The sequence below is a fragment of the Manacus candei genome, unplaced genomic scaffold (genome assembly GCF_025592945.1).
Source record: "Manacus candei isolate 608988 ecotype Guabito, Panama unplaced genomic scaffold, ASM2559294v1 h1tg000050l, whole genome shotgun sequence".
NCBI classification, from domain to species: domain Eukaryota; kingdom Metazoa; phylum Chordata; class Aves; order Passeriformes; family Pipridae; genus Manacus; species Manacus candei.
The window spans coordinates 31,998,690-32,017,026 of record NW_026138098.1 but is presented as its reverse complement, the minus strand read 5'-3'; the positions used below and the strand labels follow the sequence as shown (position 1 = coordinate 32,017,026).

General features: G+C 43.5%; 1 protein-coding gene across 3 annotated transcripts; it reads right to left on the bottom strand.

The window, feature by feature from the left end:
* Positions 1 to 1,185: 1,185 nt before the first annotated feature.
* NRBF2 (nuclear receptor binding factor 2) lies at positions 1,186 to 16,209 on the bottom strand. Of its 3 annotated transcripts, none has more exons than XM_051800640.1 (4): positions 16,063 to 16,209; positions 5,514 to 5,598; positions 3,791 to 3,831; positions 1,186 to 2,723 (listed from the first exon to the last, which is right to left on the bottom strand). In XM_051800640.1, exons 1-4 carry the CDS (start codon positions 16,114 to 16,116, stop codon positions 2,007 to 2,009), a joined length of 897 nt encoding a protein of 298 aa, XP_051656600.1. In that variant the 5' UTR covers positions 16,117 to 16,209; the 3' UTR covers positions 1,186 to 2,006. The 3 variants fall into 3 exon arrangements, with proteins under 3 accessions (XP_051656600.1, XP_051656601.1, XP_051656602.1); XM_051800641.1 differs by lacking the exon at positions 16,063 to 16,209 and adding an exon at positions 15,062 to 15,722; XM_051800642.1 differs by lacking the exon at positions 16,063 to 16,209 and adding an exon at positions 11,653 to 12,199.
* Between the last annotated feature and the right edge of the window lie 2,128 nt (positions 16,210 to 18,337).

Sequence of the window (18,337 nt, the reverse complement as noted above, 5' to 3'; positions counted from 1 at the left end):
TCATCACAGCTGGTCTGTGAGGCCATTTGCTAAACTGCACCAACTGAAAAACAACTTTTTTTTTCCCCCAGCAAGATTAGATTCCAGCTACAATTCAGCACGAGGGACCTCCTCTAATGACCTCGTCTTACCTCTGTTTCCATAGACATTTCTAGCCTCCAGTCCCTACTCTCCTTCAAGCACAGAAGACACCAGGTATACAGAGGCCAGGGGACAATTTGCCCAGCAGTAAGGTGTTCTTGCTGCACTTCCAAGCCTATTCTGGAAGAAAAATGCACCTTTAGAAAGCAAGCTCACCTTTTATCAGCACAAGAATTACTTAAAATTAGGCAGCTTGCAACAGTGAACACTTTTCAATAATCAGTAACAGCTGAGGTTAACTAAGGCCTCCACTACCCATGGGAACACCCTGAGGAAAGCCCCGTTCAGGTACCAGGGCAGAGGCCGAGCCCGCTGGAAGGGGCGGGTGAGGAGGAGGCCCTGCCCCAGCTGGCCCAGCCCCGCAGTGGGTGTGCCTGCTCACAGCCCCTTCCTGCGGCTCCAGGGGGCCTGTCCCAGGCAGGACCACAGAGCTGCCCCTGGGACGCTCCAGTGTAAGAACCCTATGAGAATCCTATGAGAGGCTGAGGGAGCTGGGGTTGTTCAGCCTGGAGAAGAGGAGGCTCGGGGGAGACCTCCTCACTCTACAGCCACCTGACAGAAGGTTGTAGCCAGGTGGGCGGCAGTCTCTTCTCCCAGGCAACCAGCAGTAGGACAAGAGGGCATGGTCTTAAGCTGTGCCAGGGGAGCCGTAGGTTGGATATTGGGAAGAAATTTTTTAGAGAGAGTAATCAGGGCTGCCCAGGGAGGTGGTGGATTCACCGTCCCTGGAGGTGTTTAAGGTGAGACTGGATGTGGACTCAGTGCAATGGTCTGGGAACCACGGCGGGGTTGGATCAAGGGTTGGACTTGATGATCTCGGAGGTCTTTTCCAAGCCGGTCGATTCTACGATTCTAACCCAGCTGTCAGCCAGGTCACTTCATGGATGGGCTGGGCCCTCTGAATTCATCCCAGCTTCCTCAAATGTGCTGGATGATGAACACAGAAGCCCAGCTGTACGTGTGTACTAACACTGTTAGTACAAGTACTAATTTGGTTTTATACTCTGCAACATCTGTAGAGATTTAACACACGTTTAGTGTCAAAACACCTTGGTTTTTATTTTCCTATCCTTTTGAATCAGGTTAAGCTGTAAACAATTTCTGTTTCAATCAAATACTGCCAGCTAGAATTACTTCCATTCATGCATCACTGAAAACAAAAAGGGTATTTTTCCTTAAGTATAGGTTTTTCTTTTTTTAAACCATGTCACTTTATACAGAAACCAATAGCTAGATTCAATGCACCCTGATTAGTTATGTAAACAGATAACCCCCCCAAAGAAACCTCGTCAACAGAACTAATAAGTTGGTTCCTTCATAGAATGGAAATTAAAATCTCTCCTGACTTGAGGTTAACATGGTCAGGAGTACTGAATGTGGCACATAAATCCATCTAGGAGGTGTATAAATTGCACTGTATCTGAATTAACAAAGTTATGCATAATGAAATGCACAGTTTAAATTCATGCTAGAAAGCATTTTTCAATATGAAGTGGCAGCCGACTGGCAACCGTAACAGTTAGGTTCTGCACCATCATTTATGGCATTACAGATAACTATTACATATATAGCATACTTAAAAACCCTGAAGGATTGTGTTACTTGAAACATTCTCCAGGCAGTCGTTTGGTTTGAAACGTTGGGAGAAAGACTAAAAGAGCTCACCATCTTATACCAACTATGGTACCTTTAACTCTCATGAAGTAGATCAGATATGATGTGTATTTCACAGTAACAGAGTTGCTTAATGCCTTTTCTCCAACAGTAGGATTGTGGTAGATGTTTCTGCCCTCAGATCACCACTGTCCTGGTGGCTTTCCCTTTTCTTAAGTATGGGTAACTATACTGAGCACTTTTCCTGGGTTTTAACTATTCATCAGTCCTTTCAGTATATCTTCAGAGAGTTCCAGCAGTGGGAGTTCAGGGGATGGGATGTCCAGGGGGGGAAGGTTGGGTATTGGAATGTCCTTTGCCTTCCCAGCAGTTGTTGCGAACTTCTGCCACGTTGCAGCTGAAGAAGTACTTTCTGAGTGTTGCTGCAGACCCCACAACTCTGACTTCTCTACAAAATCAGCATCTACATCCAGCTCCTTGTCTACTGGAGATTTTTGGAGTCTAGCTCTTTCTGCTTTTAGCTGCTTATTCTCTCTCCTTAATCTCTCATTTTCAGCTACAAGAAATTCTATGTGCTGTTTCAAATCTGCAATTTTGGTTGCCTGCTCTTCTATTATTGTTTTGTCATCTTTTGGAGCTTTACTCCCAATACATGCTTCCACCGGCTCCTTTTTTTTCTGAAGCAGAAACAACAGTGTATCTGGGTCCCTGTCAAAGACACCCTGAATATCCTGCGAATGTTTCTCTGTGGAAGGGCTGTATTTCTGAGTAACAGGAACCAGTATGTTTTGATCATCAGAGTCTTCAGCAGATGGCTTATAAGAAGTCTGAAGGTGTGTGGCTGTTTCCTTATCAGCATTCTGCTGGGCCTTCAGCTTTTCTTCCCTCTTTGCCCTTTTCCACCTCTCCTGGATGAGCAGTAACTGTTTCATGTGACTATCCCTTTGTAATTCCAGTGACAGCTGAGCCTGGGTAAGAACAAGATTAAACAATTTAGTGGGTGATCCCTGATCCCACCTGAATATTCATGCAGGTAAAGTTACATGTGTGTAAATATTTACATGAACAGTATCACAGCACGGCTGAGGGGGGGGGAGCAAGAACTGCCCTCTGCTTGTACAATGCAACAGATTCAGATATGTCACCCAAATTCAGCAAAAAACCCAGTCTTTTTGTTTGTAAGTCACTGAAGAGGCTACAACCCCTCTGAGCAGGGGCACCAGGAGTTTAACCGACCTATGAACAGCACCAGGAAGGAAGGGATTCTCCTGGCATGCACAGCCACGCTTTGGCTAAACTATGCAAACTTTTTGTATGCTTCTGTGATGGTATCTGTGTAGACATATCAGTAACACCCAAAACTAAGCAGCAAATTGCTCCAAGGCCAGATACAGTCCCAAATGATTCAGCCATATTTAATGAAGGGGGTGGCATGGTGGACAATAACTCACAGGAACCACCTGGATGAGAGACCATTTTCCAAAAGAATGACCCTTTGGAGCAAAGACAGAGGCCTGATCTCCAAGGGTTATTTGCTTTCATAATATTGGCTAAATTCAAACCCTACTGCTGTAACAGTGCTGAGCAGACTGTACTGCTACATTCACAGGCAGATCTGTGCAATGATTAAGGAAAGGTGTCAGGGCTGTTGTTCTGGAGATCCCCCAGTCAGGATGAATAAACCCAAAATTACAGACTGTAGATGAGACGCTCGGCTTTGTGTCTCAGGAAAGTGCCTCACAGCAAAAGCTAAACATGAAACTAGTTTTATCACCTCCCTGAAGATGCCTGGCAGACTAGAAAGCTGGAGACCCCTTGGATGGCTTAGCATTTCTCTTGTCCCTGCTCCACATAAACTTGGAAAAACTCCCTAGGAAGACTGGTGTTACCACACTTGTGACACTCCCGGTGCAGTTGCCAAGGGCTCAGAAAACTTTGGAGAGGGTAACGCCCAAGGGGGGTGTGATCAGCGAGGGCACAGTGGGACACACAGGAGATGTAGCTGGTTCTGGCAGCTGCTGCACTCGGGTCTCACCTGCTCCGACTGGGTCAGCTTCATGGCGTCCGTGAGGTACGCTGTGGACAGAGAACAGGTCAGCGTCAGCACGGCCTGCACAACCTCAGCATTCCCATAAAACCTAAGGAAAGGCTCCAGGCCTTCTGTGTGCTGAACCCCCACATAAAGGCAGCAGTCTAGAGGCAAAGCATTTACAGAGTTAGGTGGTTGGAAACACCTGCTGGTTTTCAAAAGTCAGGAAAAATTGCTGTAAGGTCTTGCAACGCACACTACACCCCTTCCATGGTATCCTGTTGGCTTGGGTTGCTCAAATCTGTTTTACAGAGAAGGAAAACAGCCATTTCCAGAAAGTCCCAGAAGAACAGCTTTCCCATGAAGGGAAGGAACACAGCTAAGGACCAGACCTTTAGCATACAAGCACTTTATGACAAAATGTGATAAGTAAAATCCTCTTGCCCATGGCACACCAGTATTATGAAGTCATGCTTTTAAATTATATTCATAATGAAAAATTATGGCCCTTAGTTCCTCACTTTTTTTCCCAAGTTCTCCTCCAAACCAGAAAATGTGCTGGCTTAAGAGTCAGAGAAGCACTTTGAGCATATCTTGCTAGTGCTGAAAATGACAAGGTGTAAGAAATTCTTAACCAAATTTGGAATGATGCAAGATAATGGCATAGAATCATCAGACAAAGAAATGCAAGAAACATTCAGTGCCCTTCTGGGTTTTGTCTTGGTATATGAACGAAAGAAAACCAAAAGTCTGCATACTAGAATGTGTTATCCCTGATCACTCTGAGTATTCATAAAAACCAAAGGAACTATCAGTTTCTCACTTTAACTTCTAGTATTTATGAATGAAAAGTGAGAAGGCCTGGTATCTAGGTTATGATGTTCAGAGTAGCCACTCTCCTTTGAGGAGACTTTGTCTCCTCAAAGCCCTGTCACTGAAAATGTCCTACTTGTTGCACCAATTAAGAGATCCTCTTTCTTCTTCTGCCAAGTAGCTGCTGAACTGTCAAGAGAGCTGAGGGACTCCAACACAGATAATTAGGCAGGACTATTTAAATGGACAGGTAAATGCACAAGGTCTCACACAGGACAGGGTGTCAATCTGCTGTTGTGCTCGAGCTCTGGGGAAGCTGAGCTCATCACCTGTTTTCAGCTGCTTGATTCAGACATCAGGAAAGGGAAGTAAACTTTTGTAAGCAAACATTTGTCTAAGTATTTCCTTTATTAGCAGGGGAAGCAGGTGACCTCAGCTATGAAAGCAGTGAAGAAAATACAAAGGGTAAAGTGAAACTGGCTTACAGCAGGTACCCAGCTTTAGTCTGTGCATGACACAAGGTGTTGGCTTCATCTTCAGTCAAGAACTGCGTTCGCAGTGATAACCATCCCCAATCAAAACAACTATGGAAATGTCTGACTTGAGCTGCTCATATGAGAAAAAAAAGTTTCCAAAAGGGCTCTTGATCTGGACTGAAAAACAAACTCACATTTTAAAAATAAAGATTTTGCATGTAACTAGATATTCTACTTACATAGAATCATAGAATCACAGAATGTTCTGAGTTGGAAGGGACCCATCAGGATCATTGGGTCCAACTCCTGGCCCTAGGCAGGACACCCAAGGAGTCACACCACATACCTGAGCTTCTTGAGCTCAGACAGGCTTGGGGCACAGAGCATGCAAATCTAGGAACTGATTTTAACAGCTGGAATGTGAGAAATAACCTACTCACCTGCAGCTTTTTTGTGACAAGAAATTGCTTCTTCATATTTCCCTGCTGCCAACAAGCGATCTGCTTTTCTGCTCTGCTGGTGAGCCTTCAAAAAAAACAAACCATTGCATCAATGAGGGTTCATGGACAAAGTTGTACCTGTGGTAAAAGTAATCATTACATCTAAGAAACCTGTACTAATTCCGATTCTCATGCTTTTAGGCTCAGATCTCCCACTCCTGTCCACGCTATATAATTGGACTTCTTTAATACTACCTTACAAGAGCCTGTACTGGTAAGAACTGAAGGCTGTTAATGCAGCAAAGGTGGTGTGTACACAACAAAATCCTTTTGAAGCTGTTCCTCAGAAAGTACATGTTCTCTTTTATAGGCAGGCACTTACCACAGATGTGTAAAAAGACCATTAGGGATAAGAAGTTATGAGAAGTTTTGTGTTTTTAGGACCAGTTTACCCGGCAGAATGCAAAATATTTGAATTATGTTACATCTCACAGCTGGTCTGGTATTTTCTGCTGTCCCATGCCCTAGAGGCTTTGCCTCTTGGGTGAATAAACTACAAAAGATCTTTGCCTTTTTTTTTTGGTCTGCAGCTTACACCAGTTAATGGCAGCAGCACAGCCATAGTTAAAGATATCAAAGTCACGTTGTTGCTGTACAACAGTTAAGTCTATACTAGTATTTGTAAACCACTAATGTAAACCACCATCACAGACTAAGGATGTTGCTGGAAGCAAGCAATTGTATTTGCATATGCTCAGTGAGAAACACTGCTGTATAACCAGCACTGCAACATTCATCAAAGTAAATCTTTTTGTCATTACTACAAGACACGAATTTTATGGTCCCTCCTCCCAGACAAGCTGTGTAATGTGAAAGGCTAGAAGCACTAACTGGTGAGACTCTCAGTTACACAGTTCAGGGCTGCTGTGCTGCACGTTGAGTTTGAAGTAAGCACACATCAGGTACTGATACTTACGTGACACTTATATTAACATCCACCTAAAACACAAGTTCCAAAACACAGGTCAGGTTCTTTGTCCTCCAAGTGGACTTATCCCCTGCACTGTTACAGTAAGTTCAATTTTCTACCACAATCTTGGCAGCTCTTACACCCCAGAAGAGAATGATTTGTATAGAAAACACTCGTTTGGGCAACAGCTGTTCTTAAGCAATCCCTAGCAGTTATATCACTGCATGTAGACATTTGGCTTTTCTAAAACTGATTTCATATGCTAATATGCTGTGTTTTTAAAAAACCAAAATACAATTCCTCAATTCTTCACAACAAACATTTATATTCTTCTTCCTCACCTTCACTGAATCCTCAGAGCATTGTCAGCATTTCCTATTTCTTCTGCCCTGAGGTTAAATAATCTCAGAAGTGGAAGTGTTTTTCTATCGGAAAATTATCTATTTTATGGCCTTTTTCTATGGACTCCTACAAATGACATATGCCAGAAAGATAAACTAATTTCCCATGGGAATGAACAAACAGGATCAGCACAGATAGAGCCATCTCCTTGGTTATTCCTGGCAGCTCATCCTGTTACAAATTAGCTGTGTCATGGACAAAAAAACCACCTGAGCTAGCTCTTTGCAAAACAATTTTTCAATAAATTAGTATTGATACAGCTGCTTCTGAAAACTGCATGGGCAGGTCTGAAAAAACAGGGTAAGAGGAAACAGGATAGCCAGAGACAGAAGGGCTAAGGAAGCACTTCAACAGGCAGGGGAACTGGTTTCATTTATTAGTTTCTACATATAAGAATTTGAGTCTAACTGTTTTCAAGGGTTATTCTTACATGTTTTAAACTACTGGAGTATGATCTTACTCAAATCACTTAAGCACATTTGAGGACAGTCAGTTCTGTTTGACTGAGCAATTAAATTATTTCCATTCTCAATTAACTTCCAGTGAAGCTGAAGGGAGTCTGAAGAAGTCAGGCTGGACTGCGAATAAAATTAGGAAAGCAACAGTCCATAGAAGTTAGCAAGAAGAAAACATGATCCTCTGTTGAGAAGGTCAAAATGCCTTTCTTGCTCTTACATCGAAATATACACATCAGGCCACCTTACTCTGATGCAACAAACTTCCCAACGAAAACAACAGAAACCACAGCAGAGAAAAATCAGTTTTAAGCACAGCTTTGTGTGAGAAAACCAGGTGTTCTGCAGTCAGTCATGGGCAAGGAATTCCTCATTTTCCATCTTTTCCTGCCAGCTTGACAAGGAAATATTTGCTCATTTATGCCACCCTGTGAGTGTTTGTGCCCATTAGTTGATTGTGGAAGGACCAAGGAATCTCTCCCATTTTCATGGTAGCTTATTTTTCAATAAGCAGTTTGGAGAAATTAGCGGTGCTGTTTCCTAGCAAGTGATGAAACTGCAGCAGAAGTATTTGGGTGCTTAATGGCCATTATGATGGATGAGCTTGTACATCTTGTCTAGTCTGCTGGCTTACTGCAAGAAATGCTCAGTTCCACTCAGCCACACAGCTTCCAACCACTGTTAGCAAATCTGTTTTGAACTCAGAGGAGCCTGTATCCCATTATAAAACTGGCAATGGAAGAACTGGTCCTATATCCTGAAGACAAAAAAATGACTCTCAAGTTTATCCCTGGTCTGATGTCATGCTAAAGGAAGGTGTTTACACAACAGTTGTGGAGCTGCTGTGCTGGATCCCAGCACATTCCAGCAGGACTGCTTTGACCTTGGTCCTGCTGCTGTGGTTACAGAAACACCTGCTGCTTGGCTCTGCTGGGTTTATGGATCCGATTTCTCTTTCCTCTTCCACTTGCAGTGCTGGAAATAAATGTAGGATGGGGTGTAAGAATAATTATAATTTATTAACAAGCTATGGAATTGAAGGGTGCAAGCAGGGTGCAAGCAGGTTGACAACTACTTCCAGATGTCCCTCCAAATCCTAATGAGCAGGAATTCCCAGTAGGCAAGTGGACAGGTGTTAACAATTTTGACCCTTGTAAAAGGAAGCAGGTGAGGGCAGGATGGCCAAGATAACAAGCTTCCTCACGTTGCTTCAATATAACTACTTCTTACAAGGTTTGTGTAAGCTTTATTGTGTGACATGAATCACTCTGGACCAACTGCAAAAGCAGGTAAGTTTGACATTTTTCTACCCTTTCCAACTGGAGTTGAGATGTTGGAGGATACCTGCATTTGTAAGTTTGTGCTATTCTACAGAAGGGCTTCTATTTGATTTTCCACTCGACTAGCCCAAATCATTGCCTAGGTTTCTCTAAACAACAAAAAACCCAATCAAACAACCCTCTAAAACAGTAATACAGATTGCCCTCTTTACCCAGAGCTTTCTTTAGCAGCCCAAAAATTAACATTCCTCTTGTTTTTGCACTATAAACTACACAATGATGTGACTGCGGCCTTTGAGAAATGAAGCCATAAGGCCCACTTGACAGATCTATTAATGTTCTCTCAAACTGAAAAATAAAAGTTTTCGTTTTCTCTCTAGAAACGGTGTACTGTTACAACTTAAAGGATTACCACAGTGTGATCCTAACTTACATTGGGGAAAAATGAAAGCTGCTGCTTTTTCCCATAGAATTTTAGTTGGTGGCTAAATATGACAGAAAGGAGCATAACAGGAAAAAACCTGCTCAAAGCAACAATATTTTGAAAAGGTAGATGTGTTACTGGCTCATTTTCAAACAGTCGGCTACCCTCTCCTCAGAGCAGTATTTTGCAACAGTGCTTCTGTAGCTGAGACAGTCTTGTGTATGTTTTGGTTTTCTCTGTTCCACTAATGGGACAACAGCTCTTCACCTGGACAAAGCCTTGCACAAGACGTTAAGCTTACGGCCTTCTTTGTACATCGCAAGGGACTCTCTAAAAATTATGTATTTTAATACGATTATGAAGCACAGATTTTGGTGCCTAACTTAAAAGGTGACTAATAAAGGCAGGAAAACCCAGCTGCTAAAACAATGGAGCCTGATGGAAGCTTAACAGCAAGAAGTTTCTTTGTAAGTTTTTTAAGTGAAACCACTGTTTGCTGCTACTGTCATCTACTTTATGCCATGGGCTGTGGATACCAGTTATTTTTGCCAGAAAGGATCAACACCTGTGGTCTCTCACTGCTGAAAGCAAAGAGGAAGGTTTTTTGGTTTTTCAGTTTGTTTTTTTTTTTTTTTTGAGAGATGAGGGATCTAGTTGAGGATTTGTTTCCCTAAGGACACAGGTCTGTTTTCCTAAGAGTGTTTGAAGAGTCATAAAGTGCACACTGTGTCACTTCCATGTTATCCAAGCGTGCTAAGTGTTTTCCACGTGGATGTTTACAGCAGAGGGTTACAAAGGGTGGGATGAGCTGGTGCACCACGGTTACTCCCATGCCACACTCTGTCAGTTCTATATCTATGGTAATCTCTTTCAAACATCATTCTTACCAGGAAACAGTGAACTTAAAAAGGTTTCAATGTGTATGTCCTCATATGCATTGAAAAAACAGAATGAAGAGAGAACACAATGGGAAAACTTGACCTTAGAGGTCCAAGAATAAACTGTGGCCATCCATTTACTTTAAAAAAAAAAAAGTGCAATCATGATTGGGGTGACTATGGAAAATGCTTGTACTTACAGGCAGTTATACTAAAGCCAAAAATAACATAGAGTTGTATTGTAACATGCTAAATAATGGGAATATATTTGCCACTAAGACTAAAGAAATGGTAAAATGTAGCTTTATCAACAGAAGCAAGCTCCCCTTTTTAAATAATTATATTCTGTAGAGAAAGATGATTAAGAACTAAAAAATGGCAGAACCCATTGTGGCTGTTCAACCAAGACCACTAGTCGGATGTGAGCTCAATTGTCTGTCTTTGTAAGCCTGTACTTAGCCAGACTGACAGAACAATGACTCAGCTGTGTAAATTACAGGTTAGTGTTCCTACAGAGCAAAACAAGTATGTGAAACTCTCATGAGAATGTGTTCTGAGCACTGACAGACTCCTCACTCGCTTTGTATTGAACTGTAAAGATGTTAAAGTTCAACTGGCATGTAAGCAATGGCATTAGAATTTAAATATATGGGCAGACAAGCAACCAGTTGTTTTGCCAACACACATTAATTCACTGAATAGCTCTAATTGACTACGCGTGTGTTCCCAGCCTATTCCAAGTTTAAGATAAAATGGTTAGTCTGAGTTCCTCACCATACAAAAGCAATTAAGAGATCTGGAATGAAACCAACTCACATCCACACTGCTCAGGTTAGGTAGAGCCTTCCAAACCCCACAGAGGCATGTATCACCTGCACCTTCCTTAGGGTGTGGTATCCTTTTACCTACTGCATAGTCAAATCAACCTCATTCGCTTCCTTTTCATCCACTTAGTAGGATAAAAGCACTGAATGCTTCAACTTGCTTGTCAGAGCCATTTTTAGAGAATCAATTAGGTTGGAAAATAACTCTGAGATCATTGAGTCCAACCTACCACCATGTACACCAGACCATGGCACTAAGTGCCATGTCCAGTCTTTCCTTAAACACCTCCAGGGACGGTGGCTCCACCACCTCCCGGGCCATTTTGCACGCCTGCAGTTCTCAGCTGCTTTGGTGGTGTTTTTCTTGTCCCCATATACAGTGTCACAGCAAGTCTTGCTAAGTGAGAACTGTTCTGCTGCCCTGATAATAAACAAGACCAACCTGGGCTTCGATGTGCAGCCTAAACCACATGGCTCAAGCTGTTACAGCAACTGAGCTACTCCTCAGTAGGGAACAACAGAACCATCACAACAAATTGTCCAGTAAACAATCTATTCCAGGAGGAACAAGTTGAAAACAAGTGGGGCAGAGAGGATTCAGCTGTGACCTCAGTCTGCTGCCTCACCAGGCCTCCATGAGGTGGCTTCATTTGGGTGTTCAAACTGCTGGTCATGCTGACTCAGAGCTGAACTGTGTGGCCTGATGACAGGCACGTAATGCCCGTGTGATGCAGCAGAAAGGCACTGCTGGTAGGTACCCAAACAGCACAGTTACACTGAGGAAATAATGCTTTTGTCAACCACCCATAGCTTAGCTAATTATATTCTTGACTGGGAGCAGCTGCAAGTTGTTTTCTGTGTCACGTGGAACAGTTCTGTGTTGTGCCTTTAAAAGGAATTATATACCTGAACACAGCCTTGAGGTGGCTGTTACTGATCTGGCTGTTCAGCTGAGCATCTGATGCACCACCTCAGCACCTCCAGTCACTTCTCTCAGATATGGGGCTGCCTCTGTGGGTTCACACCTTGTGGTTCACCCACCACTGTAGTAAAAACAGACTTTGTGTGAGGCACATCTATAGAGTGATACTTTCCCCCCTTTTATTACCTACAAGCTTGTCCTCTCTAATTTGAGCTCAGAATTGAGTGCATCTGCCCTTTTTTTGGTTCCATTTTAGACTGGAAGATCAAGTATAGCAGGTTAAGCTTTATTAAAAAAAAATCAAAGAAAACAAGTGGGGTTCAGTGGCTGTTTCTGTAGATTAACACAATATTCCTGGTTTTCGAATCAAAATAACAGAGCTGCAGGCTGGCATTGAGTCTCAAACACATTAGCCCATGTGGTTTAAATCCTTTGGTCTCTAGTGAACTTTCATAGATGCCTTCTATTTTCCCCTCCTACACCTCCATATTGCATATTTGTTCTGTTTGTTATTTTGCCTTTGTGTGGATGTAGTACTCACCTCACTTTTAAATCACTTCCTAAAGTAAACCACCGACTGGCTCGCACTGGAGTGGTTGATACCAATGCATTAATATTAAAATCTTTCACTATATGAGATTTTTGAAATACACATTTTGTTATTCTCACTCCAGCCACTGGTCTGTGCTTTCTGTTTTCACCAAAACAGTAGCTCCTCAAGCTGGGTCCCTTATGCTTCAAGAAACTTAGAGTTGACAGATACTCACCAGATTTTGAATTATATTTTATTATAAGCCATACAAACATTACTACCTTGTAGGAGGAATACAAAGTAGAGGTGGTATGGCTCGTTAGCTATAGGACAATACTGAGGTGTTAAAGTAGAATCTGCAGAGTTCTGAGGTCCTGGACTGTTTAAGGAACAAGTTTTCTTTCTCATCTCTTCTTGAGGTTTGATATTATTTGCCTCATTTTTATTGTGTTCCTTCCAAGCTTCTGATGGTCAGCAGTGTGTGGTTGTGCTTCTTAACTTGTAACTTTTGCTCCTATACCTAAGGTTAAAATTACTGCTGGATGTGAGATCAGAATTCTTTGCCTAAATCAGATGGCAGTAGGAATTACCCCTACAGTAAATATCACCAAGAAGCTCTTGAGATGCTCTGCAAGAACTTGCAGTGTTCATGAGAGACTTATCTTTGTGCTTTTGCAGTAAAAGTTTTAATCTGTAGAAGAATGTTGATATGCCTTAAGTTTTTGACACTGGGTTACGTGTGAAAAAAGTAATCAGCCGGGCTAGAAACCTGTTACACAGTTGTCTGCAGGTGCAGAAACTGCACTTCATACTGGTTTTAAGTTCCACAGCATAACCTAAATGTTTTATTTGTAGGGTTTAAGAACTGGCTTCCTTACTAGTAAAAGCATAAGGATGAGGGCTTTAACCCTTTCTTTCAAGATGAGATCACTGCTTAGAGACATGGTTCAGTGGTCCATTAGCAGTGCTGGATTAATGGCTGGACTTGGATCCTAGAGTTCTTCTCCAATCTTAATGATTCTACGAAAACGCTTTCCAATGGCTCTGTCAACTCAGACAATGGCAACAGATCTTGGAAAAGTTATTTTAGTTATTCCTAAAGGAAGGATCACTGGGTACAACAAATATCTTGAGGACAGCTCAGTGGAAAAATCAAATCAGCAGTTAGTACTGTAGCACAAGTCCTAGAAAGGTTAAAAGAAGGAAAGTTGGGGTTAGACTCAGCATGATCATTTGCTAAGCATGCAACAATGGCACAGAAGGAATACAAAAAGTTAGTAACTTTAAAATAGAAAAAAAGTCTGAAGAACTAAATTCGTATGTAAATGAGCTAAATAAGGTCAAATTCTGAAAAGATGGATCCATTTCTCACTGAAGTTATTAGACCTGAAGGTCAGTAATTAAAACTTCCATTGAACAAAAAACATTGTAGTGTTATATACATATGTGTGTGTGTGTGTGTATATGCGTGTGTGTGTGTATACATATATATTCAACATCTGGAAAGCAAATCTGTGTTGTCTAGTGCCATCTACAGAACTAAATTGGTGAATTGGGGAAACCAAAATATAGCAAACATAAGAAAGAAATAGTTTAAGGCATTAAGCCCAGTTCCATGAAGATAAAACATTATTTTGAGGGAAATCTATCTGTCAGAAGGTAGAAAAAGAACATAATTGAAACCAGTGGAACACTGGCTATGGCATGCCACCTGTAAGGGATTTTTTTTTTTTTTTAAGTCAGATCAGCTGCCCAGAAAATCAGGACAGTATTCATGCTTTCCAAAAAGACTAGATGCTCCAATCCACAACTAATGAACAAGGTTCACAGGACAAAGCAATATCCAAATACTGTAGTAAATTATGATGAAATGCCTTAACTGAAGAAAAATCAATTTTGTGAAAAAGCCATGATAGACTGAAAGGGAAATGTTTTGTACTCAAGTCATCAATAGCAGTTAAGTCTAATGATTACTGTATCCAAAACCACTTCGTAGTTTAGGTGTTGGGTGATTTGGTGGGTTTGGGTTTTTTTGGGGTTTTTTTGTTGTTGTTTTTTTGGTAGCTTTATTTTCCCCTTTGTCATCTTTGGAAAAAGTTGTGCTTTTCCAGTCGACAGGAACTAGACTTAGGTAAGAGAAGATATTTATAGGAGAAGCAAGTGAAATAGATCACATTGAATATTATAAACATCTTAAATGGATGTTCTTTTACTGGAGGTTGGCTCCTTCCCTGAATATTGTGCAGCATTTTCAAAAAAAGTGTTTTTATTTCAGGCCACTCTAAGGCAGTAGGAGCATATTTGCAGGCAATTTCACAATTTTCTGTACAAAAGTATGTAAAGTACCTTTTTTCATGTATTATCTCTTCATGCAGAAGTGCCTTGACCTTGTTGTCAGCCTGATGCTACCCAGGTGTGGTACCTGAACACTCCTGTTGTGGTCACAAGATCATCAGCCAGGCTTTCGTCACAGTCTTGTCACTCCTACAGTCCTTTTAAGTGGTCTCTTACTGAAACACTACTGACTAGTGACATCTGCTCTGCCAAAAAGCTGCTGCTTACAGACATTTACCAGTGAATATACAATATTTGTTTTGTCCTTAGAGTTTTATGCACTAGATCTACTTTTTAAAAAGTTTTTACAGTGTCTGTGAACTTAGCTACAGTTTATCCCTCCTGCATTACTGTGCTGCCTGTTTGCCTGACTTTAAGCCCATCATATCAACAGGTTACAAGAGCTTTTCTACTTCTTGCTGTTCCTTATTTCAATTAGTGTTTCAGCATAGAGTGAACAGTCTGAGACAGTGTGATGCTGACATACCCAGAGAGGTTCTGCACCACTGATTTGGATCTAAACTCACCATCTTCCTAATTCCATGGGTGGTCAGCAGTGACAGTTCTAAAAGCCTTCCTGAATCAGAGAGGGTGATCCAGGAATACCTGACTGGCTCTGCATGGAGCAGGCAAGGGTTTGCCAGGGTTGACACTCTGCTGGAGCAAATAAGCTTTGATTAAAAATTGAACTGACACAAGTCCCTGAGGTTCACATGGCAATGTCTGAACAATTTCTGGATCAAACTCATTCCTGGAAGCACCACTGATGTATTCCTGGTCTGCTGCCCCTGGCTCACTGGACTGCTGAACCAAAGGTTATTTTCTAAGGGAACACTTCATCACCACATCTGAGCCACAGTCAAGACACAGCTTTGATAAAACCCATAAGGCAGCAGGGAATTAACTCGTCTAGATTGTGTCTATCGGACAGGGACCTGCCAATTTAGGCTTTTTAACATCTGACTAGCTTTTGTGAAGCTGCATTTTTCAGACCATCTGTGTTTCAGCTCCAGTTCCTTAGCGACTTAGTCTAAGCCGGGGGGGGGGGGCGGAGCGGAGCGCGTCCTGATTTCAGGTTTTAACGCATTTCGCCTTCTGAAGTTAGAAGAAACACCGGGTCCTGATAAACCCTCTAAACTGCCATGGATATGGCCTGTGCTATCTAAACGCTTCCTCTAGGCACTTCCTTCCCGAACTTGCCTCCCAGAACTTCCCCTATCCCTCGCGTTTACAGAGGGCTCACCCGGCAATGTAAACATGTCGCAACTCGCTCCCTGCGCGGTTCCCCTCCGGGGCCCGGCGCAGCGCTGTCCCGCCGCACCGGGGCGAGCCCCCCATCCCCGGTGCGGCGCTGGGCCCCGCTCCCGCCCGGCACGGCCTCACGGGGCCCTGAACGGGTGTTTGGGGACGACAGGCGGGCGACCAGAGTCCCGCTGTCCGCTCAGGTCGCGTCTCCTCGCCCGGTTACGCGGAGCGGTGTCTCGCTCTCCCCGCTGCCCGGCTCCGCCCCCCCCGGCCCTGCGCTCACCAGGTTGAGGGGCCCCTCCATCACTTCCATGGGCGGCGGGGGCTGCGGGCACATGGGCGGGGGGCGCTGGGCGCTGCCCCGGCCCGGCCCCGGCGCGGCCCGGCCCCGGCGCGGCTGCCTTGTAAACACGGGCGGCCGCTTCCGCCCGCGAGAGCCGCGCCGCGCCTCGCGAGACTTGCGTCGCCGGGGCAACGGGCGCCGCGCGCGCCGAGGGGAGAGGTGGACAAAGAGGCGGTCGTCTTCTTCCCTGCTTCTCGAAAAAGTTAACCCCCAAAAGGGAGGGGACAGAAAAAAAAAAAAAGGTTAATTTGGAAATCTTAGAATATCCTGGGTTGGAACGGACCCACGAGGATCCCCCTCCTGGCCCTCCGCAGGACACCCCAAGAGTCACACCCTGTGTCTGAGAGCGTTGTCCAAACGCTTCTTGAGCCCTGTCAGACCACTGCCCTGGGGAGCCTGTTCCAGTGCCCAACCACCCTCAGGGTGAAGAACCTTTGCTAATATCCAACCTAAACATCCCCCGACTCAGCTTCTCGCCGTTTCCTCGGGTCCTGTCAGTGGTAACCAGAGCGAAGAGATCAGTGCCGGCCACTCCACTTCCCCTTGTGAGGATGTTGAAGACCGCAGTGAGGTTTCCCCTCAGACTCCTCCGGGCTGAACACGCCAAGTGACCTCAACACCCTGCCTAGGATTAGGTGACGTGGCTCTCAAAGAGTAAAAAATAGTTATGTGCAAGTTACGTCATATTCTGTACAGTGTCAAGTTGGTATTCCTGGATCTTTAATAAATATCAGGTGGATGTGATTCAAAATAATGGATGTAAGCCAACATCAGGCTGAAACTGGCACGTAAAGTTGGTATGTAGTTGTGCCTGAGCACCAGAACCTACCTGATGTACTTGCCAAGGACTGTCAGTCTGCAACCTCTAGAACTCTGCAGCCAGAGCCACTGCCACACAGGAGATTTAAAACTGGCATGAAGACCAGCACTTTAATTGAAATGCTTTAACGAGAGTACTGTCTTCCTCAGATCTCGCCTATATTCTTGGTATTTTCCTCTTAGTTCAAGTTCCTGTGATAGCCCTTTCTTCCGGAGGATGCTTGTAGATGGGAATATAGCAAAATGTGAGGTAATAAAAAAGGCTTTGTAACTAAAGCTTTCTATCCCATGAGAGATCAACAAACACTTTAAAAGCTCTAGATAGAGGCTTAAGGGACAGACGCCAAGGGTCGCGCTGAGGGGAGAGCAGGGTTTCTGTGGGGAAAAGTCCCCCCAGCACAGTCACAAAGCAGTAAAAGTGCCAGGGCTCCTTGTGGCTCTTCATTGCAGGAATTGCAGTATATGGAAACAGGTGACAATGGCAGTGATGCCAAAGTTGCCATGTATATGCTAACAGCACAGTAGTGTTAATTATCCCAGGTAACAAGCAAAAGGAGAAGACAAAACATCCTCGAGTTGCACAAGGGAAGGTTTGGACTAGACATTAGGAAAAATTTCTTCACCAAAAGGGCCGTCAAGCATTGGAACAGGCTGCCCAGGGCAGTGATGGAATAACAGTCCTTGGAAGTACTCAAAGAACTTGTAGATGTGGTGCTTAGGGATGTGGTTTAGTAGTGGACCTGGCAGTGTTAGGTTAATGGTTGGACTCAATGATCTTTTCTGTCCATAATGATTCTGTGATTAATTATTCAAAATGTCTTGAGAGAGACCAGCAAAGCAAATGAGCTGTTAGACAGTGAACTTAGTGAATGTCGTGGTCACTCCCATCCACACAACTTTGTGTTTTGTGAAGACTAGAGAAGAAAAATGCAGTAAAGGGACTGTGTGTACCTTTCTCAGGAAAGGATGGCACGAGTTCACAGGAGCATGGTAATAATAGGCTGAAAGGGGAAAGAGGGCAGGAAAAAAAAGGAGGAGAGAAAAGGATAGAAGGCAGGGCTGAAGATGAGACACCCAGAAAACAAGAAGTAAAAAAGCTAATTAGCAGCAAGTAGAGAAAGTCCATATTTCCCTTTGTAGCTGCGATCCTCAGATGTGAGTGGCGTCTGTGGGCCTCTGGGGGAGCCCCCACGGCCTGATATGCCATAGCTCTCAGCTATCCCTGGGCTGTAGGGACTAGCTCTGCAACACAGGAGTGCTGGGGGGAGTTTTCCTTCTAACATATGTGGTTAGACAAGATAGTCTCTTCTGGTGAGGAGCTTCCCAAAGATACCTCGCTAGTTCCTGTTTGCATTTGCAAGAATTTATCTATCACTTGGTTTAATTATACATCACC

Bases quoted from the DNA above. Each gene is read 5' to 3' on its own strand.
- NRBF2 (XM_051800640.1), bottom strand. From the start codon at position 16,116: ATGTGCCCGCAGCCCCCGCCGCCCATGGAAGTGATGGAGGGGCCCCTC. The intron at 5,599-16,062 runs GTGAGCGCAGGG...TTTTTTTTGAAG, and splicing joins TGGAGGGGCCCCTCAACCTG to GCTCACCAGCAGAGCAGAAA. The intron at 2,724-3,790 runs GTGAGACCCGAG...GTTCTTACCCAG, and splicing joins AGCTGACCCAGTCGGAGCAG to GCTCAGCTGTCACTGGAATT.